Raw genomic sequence first — 13770 nt, forward strand, 5'->3', positions numbered from 1 at the left:
AAAAAAACAATTCACTTTTTATAAACCATTCATTTATTAATATTAAAATAACCTATTTTCACTGAAAAACTGTTAGTTCACATTAAGCTAAGATATATTTCTAATAATCTTATGTCATCTACATCTTAAAATATGTAGATTAATAATAAAGAGGCGAAATGTGATATTACACTAAAAATAAATTAACATTCAAATAAGATTTATTACAAAACTATGAACTTATTATTAGTTACTTTTCACAATATATATGCTAGGCAATATCCAAAACTAGGAATAGTTCACGGCAAACGATATTTATTTAGTCCAAATAAATCCTTTTTTCAGTGTATGTACTATGTTTGGCTATATTCTAAATCTTCTGCCAAATTTTATATAAACATTTTAAAATGAAGAGCTGCTGTAAAGAATTAATTACAAAAAATTATTTGAATGGTCCTAAATTTTTCAGTGGGCATTTTGGTACCTCGGTGTATTTAGTTATTTTTTTTACATCTAATACCACTAGTTTCTAAAATCATATATTTTACTTTTGATTTATAATACTGTTTACTGTCTTTATTTGCTAAAATAATATGAAACGACGTTTACATAGTCATTACTAAGGCGATACTTTCACACAGCTTTTAAATTGAGGTCATTTTACACATATTTATATCCCAATGAAGTTAAAAACGTAGTAATGCCCGCTGCTGCCCGCATGATATAGCTACTCGATAATTCAAATATGTTGCACATGACAAACTGAATTGCAATCATTTTGAATAAGAAGCTTGAAATTTACTACATGTGGTACAAGTACCTAACTTGTCAAATTAAATCATAAATAGACGTATTATCTTCTGAGTGCTGGTTATTTGTAGTTTGTTAAGCTATTGTATGGACTTCATTAGATCTTAGAATGTTAGACAATATTGTCTCACAACGTTTTTATCAACCACATTGCTATTTAATGGTAATGATTCAAATATATACGAAAGATATTCACGTCACAAATTCAAACTTGTTTAATATGCCATGAATCTAAATTCCTAACCCACAGACACCGCACACAGCACATTTGACTCATCCAATACCGCAGTCATAAGAAGACAAAATCAGTCCTGGAACCTTGCAGCTCTTGATAGATATCAGTCGATTTTCTCAAGTCATTCACAACTGCCTTTAGAGATTTTCGGGTATATCATGACTGTGGATGGACTCATTTAGCTGATTTTTTGTTTTGGAGTTCACACGAAGCTGAAAGTCTTTGAAAGAAGCAACAAGCTGCTTCTCGAGTATAATGCATCAGCTTGTTTCCAGGGCTATGTCCCAGGAGGAACTTGTTGAATGCAGCGTTTTGGCTGCATTTTAGATTTTAGCAATGGTTTTTGGCAGCTAAAAAAAAATAAGAATTATGGAGCATTTCTGATCGTAGATTTGGCTTCTGTGGGTCCAAAGTGACCACTTTTTTTTGTGTATATATTGAAAAAGTACCATTCTTCAGGTATCCAACAGTTTCTTCATTGCCTTCAGTTTCGGAAGGAGCAGGTCATCTTAACACAATCATAGAGTCATTAAGTAATCACGAAAATTCATCATTTGATTAACATTTCTAAGGGATAAAGACCACTACACGTGAAAATTTTGTTCATTAACTATTGAAAATATTGTATAATTGTGCACATAGTTAGATATGAAAAGAGGATGTTTTTTGTTCAATGCGATACCGAATAATTAATGATACATAATATTTCAAGTGAGTGAAGTTAGCCATTATAAGCAAATGAGATGTTGCACGAGTGCTTGCGCGAATGTGGCAAATTCTCACGTGCTTATGACATGGCATGACATTCATTCTCACGTGTAACATACGACAACAGTTACAATTTTTTAGAGAGAAACAAACTTGAAGAGGTATTTTAAAAAATTAAGCAGTCAACTATTGGTTAACAAAGTCGGCCATCATGGATAGTTGTTGATAAATAACAAATTTTCTAATTATTTTCATATGTCTGACAGAAAATACTTTATTAGAAGAAGCTACACCTTTGCTATTATTTCGTTATTCAATATTTGGAAGATAGGAGATGCTCTATAAATAAACACGGAATAAGTTTCCTTAGCGTATTTTTTTACAATAGGTTATCAAAGTATTGATAATTCGTCAATAAATTGCAATCTGTGGATATTTAGTCAGGAAAATACAAGTCCTCAACTATGTTGATGCAATATTCAGTGTTCAAAACTACGTTGAACATAAACGAAAGTGAAAAGCAAATAGCACAAGTTCACTGTCTTATAAAATTGAAGCACGTTTCAAGAGAAAAAGTCAACACATTCCTTGTAAAGTATTGTTTTATGTTCAGGTGGCTGCTGCCTTTGCTTTTTGCTGGTGGATGTACATGTGAAGATGTGCATGGAGTATATAGAAGAAAAAGTGCTCATTCTGCTCATTCATCTCTCATTCACAAAAACTCACAAGGAGCGGTCTTTCACGATTTTGGGAGATGGTTTTCGCAATAGCGTAATAGAGCTATGACGAAGATATCTAAGTTGGCGTCAATTTATTAACACTTTCGGAAAAGTACCTACAACAAAAACATATTTATACCAGTCAGTCTTTTCGCAGATCAGCGCTACTTTCTTAGCAGATTGTGGCGCACACTGGTCTACTTCGAACTGTTGTAAGTTGGAAACGACACAAAGTGGCTGAAGGATATGTCCAAGATACTTTTCAACAGAAAATCAAGAAAACAACGATAACAATACTGACGCTGCCTCTACTACGGCTTGTTTTATGGCTACTGCTGACTCTTCTACTGTTTGTTCTATGGATACAATAGCAAATATTAGCAGAATGATCTCTCACAATAAAAGAGAGTCCCTGGCGTTGGTTTTGGAACCAATGGAGTCCAATTTCACCATGTAATGTTTCATTTTGATGTAGATATTAATAAATAATTAATTATTTAATGTTATTTTCTTCGCTTAAATAATTCTAATTATTTTATTTCACTACTGACTAAAATAATGTAGTCACTATTGATTTAAATCAACTGTAAAAAGATAATTTCTTAAACGTTTATATTTGCTAGGCGATATACGGACAAATGACATAAAATACATGACATACATGACATAAAAGATGAAGGTCTTCTGGTAAACATATGCTAGAAATAATTTATTATTATAAATAGTAAGTGGATATTAACTTTAATGTTATGACTTTTTTTCTCTATCAAAGAAAAATTTTCTAGGGTTATTTCAGTGAAACTATGTACCTATTTTATCTTGTTTTAGAGAAGTGACAATAATTTCTTTATCATGTTTACTACGAGCATTGTATGTATTTATGCGTATGATTGTTCAAACGAATTATGTTCCTAGAAATCCTCTGCTAAAGACAATTTAACAATTACAACAATGACACACACAGCGGTCTTTGCCGTGGTTTATTGAACAATGGACTGCTTTTTTCTTCACGAAACATACCTTTCCACTTTTTAAGGAAAATAAAAGGGTAGTTTACGCCATAAAAAGTTACGTTTTCCGTGTGCATTTTCAAGGCAAATAGCCACTTCAAAAGCCGAGTTATCTCCACAAACTCGAACAGTATTTCGTTTGAAAACGTTTACTGTTCCATAAGTTTATAATACATCCACACACCTTTTGCATTATTTCTTTGTGCCGTATATTGATCTGTAAGCGGTTTAATTAAAAAAATGCCATTGTCCGCTATTGACGTTTATAAAATATTGACTTAACATCTTGGTTTCTAAAGGGGTAACGAAGTATAAACTAAAGTGAGGCTATAATATCGGTCTCGTTTTGAGCGATGGTTATTATCGCACGTTTCATAAAAATAGGGACATTAGATGAGTTAAAAAATATATTTTGAATTAAATTTATGTCCGAAATTAAAAATGAACTTGTATTTCATTAATAATTCTTCATTTGTTTTTCTTAGAGGAATTAAAAGTACATTACCCTTTTGATATATTCAAACTCATACTTTGCAGAGTGCAAAAGGTAAATTTAACTTTATAGAAAATAAATAGAAATTTTAGGTCTCGAAGTAGAAGTAAAAATTTCTTTTTAAATTAGATATACCTACAGGTTAATTCAAAACTTATCCAAAAAAAATTTGGGAATAGTTGCGGCATGAGAAAGAGAGTCAATACATTAAAAAAAATTGTAAAATTCCTTATAGTTTCCGAGAAAAAAATTATTGGGGTTGTAGTACTTTCAACAATTACATAGCTGGTAAGCTGTAGTTTCTAGCGTTATTCGCAATACGCGTGGAGAGCCATGTGACCTCAGTGATTCCGAATACTGAAATCCGATTCTACAATCGTCGTTGTGATAGTGCTTATAATAGTTTTTTAGTAGTTAGTGTCAAAAATGATTTGCGTGTATAACAACTCGGAGTTGATGGATATCGTTTTAATCTTTGGTGAAGCAAGACAACATTTGTGTTAGTTAAGATAGATAATCTCCAAATCTCTTAAATTTGTTTAATCATATCCGTTATTTAAACATTAAAACTCGTATCATTAATCTTTTTTATAAGCCAGTTTCAATTAAAATTTATTATTTCAGTATTTATTTGTCTATAAAATATATACATTCCTTTGTACAAAAATAATTTACTTGAACTCTATTTCAAATAGAACTACATATTTTTTTACATAATCTAAGAGAGTTTTTTTTTTAATCTAATAATATATGATTTTCGCCTAAAAATTATGAGAAATTTGCACATAATTCTCATTAAAATTAATTTTGTCCGCCAATAAGATTTGCAAGTCAACAAAAAGTCATATTTATCCAATATATCGTGCTATTTGCTGATATTATAGTAAATATCATGTTTAAAACAAATTTAAAAACAGAAATAATTGTTGGTAAGTCACTTAATGTTACTTGATGTGATAATAACGTGTTTCTTACTCAAACGATATTTACCTTTGTAACTATTTGATGGTTTTCACGGCATATGCGATAATTTTGTAGGAGTATTTTGCGTATTATTTCCGAAACATTTCCGCAAGTTATATAAAAAAAAACTTCTATCAGACTAAGTAAAAAAAATATTTTATTCTATTAAGAAAATGTTGGTTATCACCTGTCACTAAGTCAAACGTTGCAGAAAAAAATGAAATGAAATACTACAATCCTTGTACATTTATTATCAGAGTTCATATAGAGGCTGTTACAAATTCGCTTCTCACTACAGGGATCTCGGAAACGGTAAGAGGTACGAAGTAGCTTAAATGGGGGCAAAGTTGCGTAATCAGAAGACCAACATTACACCTCTAAAAAATTAAGGCTAACGTGATTAGTTTTCATATTTGAAAACAAAACCGAAATTTTGGAAATCCGTTTTTGTTTCATTTCAGCCTTGTTTGAGGTGATATTGAAAAAAGAAGAACGCTTTCTCATGGCCACTTCTTGCCCTCTATCGAAAATCATAATCAATTTTTATATGTAACGTTTCGTCTCTCTAGGACTATCATCAACTTCATTTTTTTAAATACGACCCTAGAAATTTTATTACATTTTTTGCAATCCTTCATAATCCCCAATACTGTACTGTCTCAGCCCGAACCAGATTCAGACGTTTTGTCTCGAAAAATTCATCTTCAGTGTATTCGTTCCAAATTTATCTAAATTTTTTATTTAGATTTCTTTGTTTGTTGTTATTTAAACTATTACCAAAACGCGTTACAATAAAACATTTATTATTATTAACTACTACCATCACTTAGTCATACTTAAGGGTCATCCATAAATTACGTCACACGTAAATGGGGAGGGAGGGTATTACCGAAATGTAACAATGTGTGACAAGGGGCAGGGGGGGGTCAAAAGTTTTGTGACGTCACATGTTAAAATTTAAAATATTAAAACGCGAAATTTAGATGTGAATAAAAAACTGTAAAAATCTACGAACTTGATCTATATTTATTAATAATTTAGCATTCTCGCTATGAGATTATCTCTCATACAACATTAAAAAATGAAAATAGCTGTTTTCTCTCGGTTATTTTTAAATACATGCCTAAAGTTAAAAAATGTGTGACGTCACATCAGGAGGGGGGGATTATAAAAATGTGACAACCTGTGAAAAGGACGGGGGGAGAGGTTCAAAAGTCCTAAAATTCTTGTGACATAATTTATGGATGGCCCCTTAACTCAATTAAGTTGTTGCATCAAAATTAAAACTTTTTTACAATTTTAATTTTATTATGACAAATTAATTCTTAAAATGCATATGAACAACCAAAACCCCAACTGAATATTCTTTAAAAAATTTCAGTAAATGCTCAAAAACATTTTCGTTTTGGCAAAGGTTGAAAACGAAGATTAGCGTAATACCTATTATCGGAATTTATTATATCTGTAACCGCAACTGTGAAAGAGCATGTCAGATGTATTTGTATGAATATCCTGAAAAAAAAATAGATCGGAATTTGTTTGAGAAGCCTGGAAATGGTCACGGGAATAAAACACCAATAATTTTTTATTTTAATGCGTGGTTGTAATAGTTTAAATAACTAGATGGATTTCACAGGGTCTAACGACACTTACAGTGTACGATTCAATAAACAAAGAAATCTAAATAAAAAATTTAGATAAATTTGGAACGAAGATGAATTTTTCGAGACAAAACGTCTGAATCTGATTCAGGCTGAGACAGTACAGTATTGGGGGTCATGAAGGTTTGCAAAAAATGTAATAAAATTTCTAGGGTTGTATTTAAAAAAAATTAAGTAGATGATGGTCTTGAAGAGACGAAACTTCATATATAAAAACTAATTATGCCATTCGATAGAGGGCAAAAAGTGGCCATGAGAAAGTGTTCTTCTTTTTTCAATATCACCTCAAATAAGGCTGAAATGAAACAAAAACGAATTTCCAAAATTTCGTTTTTTTTTTCAAATATTTCGAAAACTAATCATGTTAGCCTTGATTTAAGCTAGTTTGTATCTCTTACCGTTTTCGAGATCCCTGTAGTGAGAAGCGAATTTGTAACAGCCTGTATACTAAAAAAAAATGTTTCGGAGAGCCCTGTTAAAATTTTTTTATCTCTATACAAATATCCTTTAGTTTTGGCTTTGAAAAAATCTATGGAAGCTTGATTTCAACACCAACTTTTAAAGATCTGTAACTTTTTAGATGAGGGTGGAATAAAAAAAATTGCATAAAACACCTCCTCTAAATGGGCTTAAGAATCCACTGATTCATTTTCCTCAACTATTCTCGAAACATCCTGTATATCACCCACTTCAATAACTCTTGAGGGTAGAGATTTAATATGCGGACATTTCAAACCTAGACCTTACCACTTTTGTATTTTTTAGTCTTACAATTAAGTTTAGTTTATACTCCTAAAATTTAAACGTAACAACACCTTGTATAAGTGTTAGTTTTTGGTATTTTCAGAGTTTATTTAGAATTAATTCAATTTTTTTAATGTGAGTTATAGCTTGCAATGTTTTTATGTGAGACACTCCGTATCTATACGTATTTTTGTACTAAGAGAATTTATAAAATAATATAAACAAAATTGTGTGATACTACTTTTCTTTTAATTTTCAATAGAAACAATGCATTTAAATTGTATCTAATACTTGTGCATAATAATTTTCGCTTCATTGATTTCTATGACTGATGGAAGATGTGCAAAAATTGATTTAAATGTCTTCGTATTATTCGTAAAAAATAAACTTAGTTGCAACATTAAACATAATTAATTTTATTTTCTAATTATAAAGTTACGTACCTCATTTAGGGGACATTCGATGTAATTTACAATAATTGTATGTTTTGAATTACTAAAAAAAAAACGTGGAACTAATTGTAATTGATAAATAAAACAAAGGTAACTAAACAAAGGTATGATTAACAACTTATTTCTGTTATTTCAAATCATTAATTTACAAGTTATTCGAGTCAACGAAAATGCGTATTTGGCGATTTATGAAAGAAGCAAGTGGCTTACTCGAAGAAGACGAATCACAGTACTTAGACGGAATCATGTTTACGAAGAGATAATAATCCCCTGTCCCGTTTCAGCCGCCACTGAAAAACACTAACACATCCCCGCAGGAGCACATGTCAAAATGTCAGTCCAGGAATTCCTGCCGGCGCGAGACATCAACGGCCCCGTCAAAAATTAGAATCCGCACTGGAAAGTCGGGGCATTTCGACCCCGGAAATCACACCTCGTCGGGCAGAGTACGCGATTTGAGGTTAGGAGTCGGGGGGGAAAACAAGCGAATCCGGCGGCGTACGTCTAGAAACTGGCGCGCCGGCAGCAGGGATATCGATTCGAAGCAGGGGAAACAATTTTATTCGAAGGGCAAAATATATATTATCCTCATTAAAGATACGACCGAGACGAGTCGGTGGTATACTCTTGCAGTGGGAGACTCCCTCGGGTCGTGGTGTTTACGGTAATGTTCCTCTTAGGGCCTCTTTGTTTGGAGTCGCTAACTTTTGACGGAACGCGGAGGTGTGACGTCACGTGGGCACTGCAGATTATCATCGTTCTAAAGCGGACTCGATAGGTACAGGGTGGACTAAAGTCTAGGCCAGATCTGCATCCTTTTGCCCTTAAGCTTGTAGTCGGGCTGTGTGGAGAAAAATGAGAAAAATATGGAAAATTGTAAAAATTGCGCAAAAAAGAACTTTTATTGCAATCCTGTACATAAATAAGTACTTCTAGACACTTTGCTTGCTAATTAGTCCAGTTGCTAGAGGTTTTGAGATGGCAGTAATTCCGAAGTGCTCAATTTTTTGTACACGTGATTAATATTTTGCTGGAAGATGAGGAAAAAAATAGTTCTGCACGGGAGCAAACCAGGAAAATTCGGGAAAATACCGGAAAACAGCAAAAAAAAAAAACGTATTTCGTGAATAACTTGAAAAGTATTGACAATTTCACAAACATGCAAAGTACCAGTTGTAGAGCGAGCATAAAACTCTCTACAAAAAAGGTTCCTGATGATTTTTTAATACACTGCGTTATTTAGGATCTACATAAAATGACGATTATTGCAAATCAGCCGTATTTCGAAGCAGTGCTGCACTAAATGTGCGACTGTTCTTTCGTTTCTTGATGAAAATGAATGAAACAAAGTTTGTTTGAAAGGGGAACCTTCGAACTTTTCTTCTATGTGCTGTTTTATACGGAAAATAATTCGTTCCTTAAGAAAAGTATATGGGATCATCGCAAGTAGAGCTTAATTAGTAGTCGAAATTTGCGCTTTTTCACACAGTTAATAGGGCAACCAATCAACTAAAGCATATTGGGCAAATATTTAGCAAAGTAAAACCAACCGAAATGCGACATGCATTTTGTGTGAATCGATTCCGGCAAAAATTTGACAGTGTTCTATTTTATTCATAGTTTTAGAGTATAAGCGCAAGCTCCACATTTTTCTCCTGCCCGAAGAAAACATACCCTAAGTATTATGTCTCAGTATATACAGGGTGTGGCATTTAACACTCCAGCTGCCAATATCTCCGAAATGAAAAAAATTATTTTAGTTCCGGAAACTGGGGTTGTTAGGTCCCTCGAATAACTTCAAATAAATGAAGTTAGAATTGCTAGAAATGTTTCTGTATAGATGGCGTGGCGATGCTAAAAAATTTATGATTCCTGGAACGTGGAAATGCAATCCATTTGAAAAACCGTTAAATTTTGAGTAATTTTTGTAATATAAAATTTTTCCCAATATTTACTTGTTTTCGAGACATATCGACTTCAATATGCAATGTACGACGTAACAGGAAAATCTATTATTTGATTTAAATCGCACTGAGACAAAATATTTGTTTAAAATATTGTTATAAGGGCTTTATTCACATCACATATTAAGTAACAAAGAATAAATTATAAAAAAACAAATGATCAACTACAGAAAAAAATTGTACAATAGTAATTTTTTTAACTAGTATAGTTAAATTAAAAGACGAAAGCTGATAAAACTGTAATTATTGGAAAATTAATATGTGTCATCTCTCATACATGTTTTATTTTAAACAAATGACATAAACCACTTATGACTGAACTTTTTAATAATATTTGATAAAATACGATTCGTCTCTGCACCTTTACCACTCTACAATTTATTTCTGTAGTTGTTCATTTGTTTTTTTTTATAATTTATTGTTAATAATCTTCGTTTTAACAGATTTAAAAATAAAATAATAAAACTGAATCCAACAAAAGTTAAATAATTATATTCTTGTCACCTCTATCAATCCACCATTTACTTCTATGCACTTATCAATTTTTACGTAAATTCAAAATTACTTTTTGTATTTTGTTTGGGGTAATTTTTGCACAGGCTTGCATTATCCTAGCACGTAGTTCCTGTGCAGTTTGTGGCCTTGATTTATAAACTTTTTGTTTCAACAAACTCAAAAGAAAAAATCCAAGGCGTCAAGTCCGGGGATTTTGGCGGTCACTTAATTAAAGGACTATTCAACAAATCTCAAAATGTTCGTTTAACCATTCTTTCTGCCAGTAGTTTTCAAAGATTTAGTTAAAAATAACTTTCGTTACTCCTATTATCTACTTATCTCGAGTAGAGAAATAAATAATTTTCTGGATTTTATGGCAGTCTTTTCTAAACAGGCACAACTCTTAACATAAGTAAGAAACAGAAATAAGTATTTGTTCATTATGGGAATTCATTCAATAAACTCTTGTGAATTCTTTTGCGGTTTCATCTCATTCGAAGCAGTTTTTCTTACAGTTACAATTTTCTCTAGTATCTACCTTGACATTGTAGGTTGTTTTTTGGATTTACCTTAATACAATAATTATTTTTTATCCACTGTATAAAGGATAAAGTGTTTGCATAACAGATGCTATAGGATTATATTCCTGAGCCTTTTATTTGTGTAATCATTTATACAAACGCATATGCGCTTTGTTTTTCATCCACGTAGCAAAATGAAAGTTTTACACCAAAACATTTGCCTGCAAACAATTAAAGTGGTCATATTTGTTCACAAACACGGACAAATTCAGAGTATTGTAATTGAAAATTTTGTATGGGTATAAATAGACCGATATTTTCTGTTAATGTTTCGAAATCAGTAAGTGTTATTTCCAAAAATTGTTTGAATCCCGCAGCATTTATGTTTCACAAGTTTAAAAGATGTTGCACTCCAGATTGAAAAATATCATTCTTCAATATCTTATATTTCTCCTTTTTTAAATACAGAAATATGTAGCCTGCAAAAAATTTAACAATTGCTTTACTTTGAATTATTTTCTTTGTAATATTGAAACGAAATGAATAATATATTTTGATGTGGACGGACTACTACTGCCCATAATGTTTTATTCGGATGAAATGAAAAATTTATTAATATTTAATTTTGCTTACGAGCGATTAGCACATACCGATATCGATTCAAAGCAATTTCGATGGAGGAAACAATTTTATTCGAACATGTAATCAAAATGACTGAAAGTCAAATAAGTCAGTTTTTTGTTCCAAAATTTCGTAACCACAGTTTCTAGAAAGGCAGCAGAATGAAATTGTGCTTGAAATGTTCCAAAAATGTTAAGCTTTAGTGGAGGATAGTTGAAAATTGCCACCTCATGGGTACTAGCTAGCCTTACGGTTTAGATAGCATCTAAGTCGTAAGAGTGAGAAACCTGCAGTTTTCACACTTCGTTTTGGCATAAATTACTCTATCTTGTCATTTGTGAGCAAAATGTGTACGATATTCAGACTCGGAAATACTGAGACCTACATTTATTTTAATAATCTTATGAGTTAATTTTTTTTCTCAAATGGAATGATCCATATCAATTATCATGGATGAGTGCAAAATTGAATGCCCTTTCGACTGATATAAGGTTGTCCATACTTTTCTCCAACATTTTTCTAGAAAAATCAGGTTCTTTTCTAAAGTCCGAGAAAGTAGCTATGTAAGAGCATTTTTTTTATAAATTTTACAGTTACCTACAGAGTTACAGAACAATCCCTCTTAGGTGAAACACACTGTATAGGTTCCCACCTTTATGTTCTCAAACCCGGAGAACTATACTAACTTAGGTATTATTAGAATTTTAGTTTTGCACTCGGTTTTACTTGAAACGAATCATAAGTCTCAACAGCAGAAGTGTCATTTAACAATGAAAAACGAAATGATAAATTAGTTATCCATTTATTTAAGATGCTGTTAAAGTCAGTCATGAAAAGTCTCATCTAAACTTATTATTTACACTAGATTCAGTGTTTTATAATCTCTGCCTTTCAAATGATAGAAACAATAGAGCAACGTTCATTTCTTTCATTAAAAATGCTCTTTAGATAGTCGAGTTTGAAGCATACTACTACAGTAAAAAATTCCATTAAGTCTTGATATTAAATAATGCAACGGTGCTCCTTAGGTTCAAGGATGACCCTTCCCTCGCTTTAAATTCAGGTTTGGGATGAACGGAGGGTGTAGCAGCAAAGAAAAGCTATGAACAACCAGTATAAAACTTGGAAATGTTTTGTAAAAGTTGGAAATTTAATCCGATAATTGTTTCAGGATTAATCGTGCTATTCTGACCATTTAGTTATAAACTATTGGAAAAGCAATACCATAAAAGCGTATAAATCAAATTTACATTTATTGGTCAGTAATTAAATACACCCGTGAATATAATAATTTTAAATATTTATTTTATTGGAAGAAAACAGATGGAAGCCCATTCAAAAAATTGTTTAAAGTACGTTGTGTAACTATTAAAGGAACTATCTAATACAATAACATTAAACCAGAACAATAACAGAAAATAACACTAATAAAATTTTGAAAAGGCGCAACATTTTGAACAAATGTTCAAAATGACCTCCCTCAGACGTGACACAAGATTCAACTTTTCGCCTCATTGATTATCGTATTCGCGCAAATATTCCTGGTATATTTCTTATTGTCTCACAGCCGACTATAATTCGATTCCTCAGGTCATCAACATTTTCAACGGGAGTGGACTAAAATAAACTAATGACTTAAGAAAACCACAAATGCAAAAATCAAGAGGATTTAAATCCGGCGATCTAGCAGGCCAATGTTCCGTACCTTCCCTACCTATCCAACGATTTGGATATACTGTGTCTAAGTGATTACCTACCTTAATGCTAAAATGGGCTGGTGCATCATCATGCATGTACCATAGGCATTGTCTCAGCTGTAGAGGAATTTCTTCAAGAAGAACAGGTAACTCTTCCTATAGGAAATTAAGATAAGATTCGCCTGTTAGTCGTTGTGGGAGGAAATATGGACCGATTAAATGATCATCAATTACCCCAAGCCATACATTTACGGAAAACTGATGCTGAAAATGAGCTTCAAAGATTCCATGGGGGTTTTCCTCAGCCCATAAGTGATTGTTATGGAAATTTCGTATACACTGTCGTCCAAAAGTAGCCTTGTCAGTAAACAAAACGGCCTTTAAAAAATTAGGAATTTGAGCGATTTGATGATTAATCCATTGGCAAAGAAATAGGCGCGGAAGAAAGTCTCTAGGTAGTAGAGCTTGCACACGTTCAATATGAAACGGATACAATTGCTCTTCTTTAAGAATTTTAAATACAGTGAAGTTGCTTACATTCAATAAGTCGGCAATTTTTCGAGTACTTGTTTCAGGTGACTCCGCAATTAACTCGAGAACTGCTTCTTCTAGTTGCACAGTTCGTTCTTCTCGAGGGCGCCCACAGTCAACCGTTTGTTTCTTAAATGAACCATTTTCGCGCAAACGTTGATGAAGAC

General features: G+C 32.2%; 1 protein-coding gene across 2 annotated transcripts in view; it reads right to left on the reverse strand.

Annotated features, from left to right (window-relative positions):
* LOC108904847 (multiple C2 and transmembrane domain-containing protein) overlaps positions 1-8208 on the reverse strand; it is a 248046-nt gene extending 239838 nt beyond the window's left edge. For both annotated transcript variants that reach the window (XM_018707542.1, XM_018707541.1), the window contains exon 1: positions 7985-8208. In XM_018707542.1, coding sequence (XP_018563058.1) covers positions 7985-8021 — 37 coding nt within the window. In that variant the 5' untranslated portion in view covers positions 8022-8208. The remainder of the gene's footprint in view (positions 1-7984) is intronic.
* Positions 8209-13770: the final 5562 nt, after the last annotated feature.

This window comes from Anoplophora glabripennis, unplaced genomic scaffold (assembly GCF_000390285.2).
Source record: "Anoplophora glabripennis isolate ALB-LARVAE unplaced genomic scaffold, Agla_2.0 scaffold104, whole genome shotgun sequence".
NCBI classification, from domain to species: domain Eukaryota; kingdom Metazoa; phylum Arthropoda; class Insecta; order Coleoptera; family Cerambycidae; genus Anoplophora; species Anoplophora glabripennis.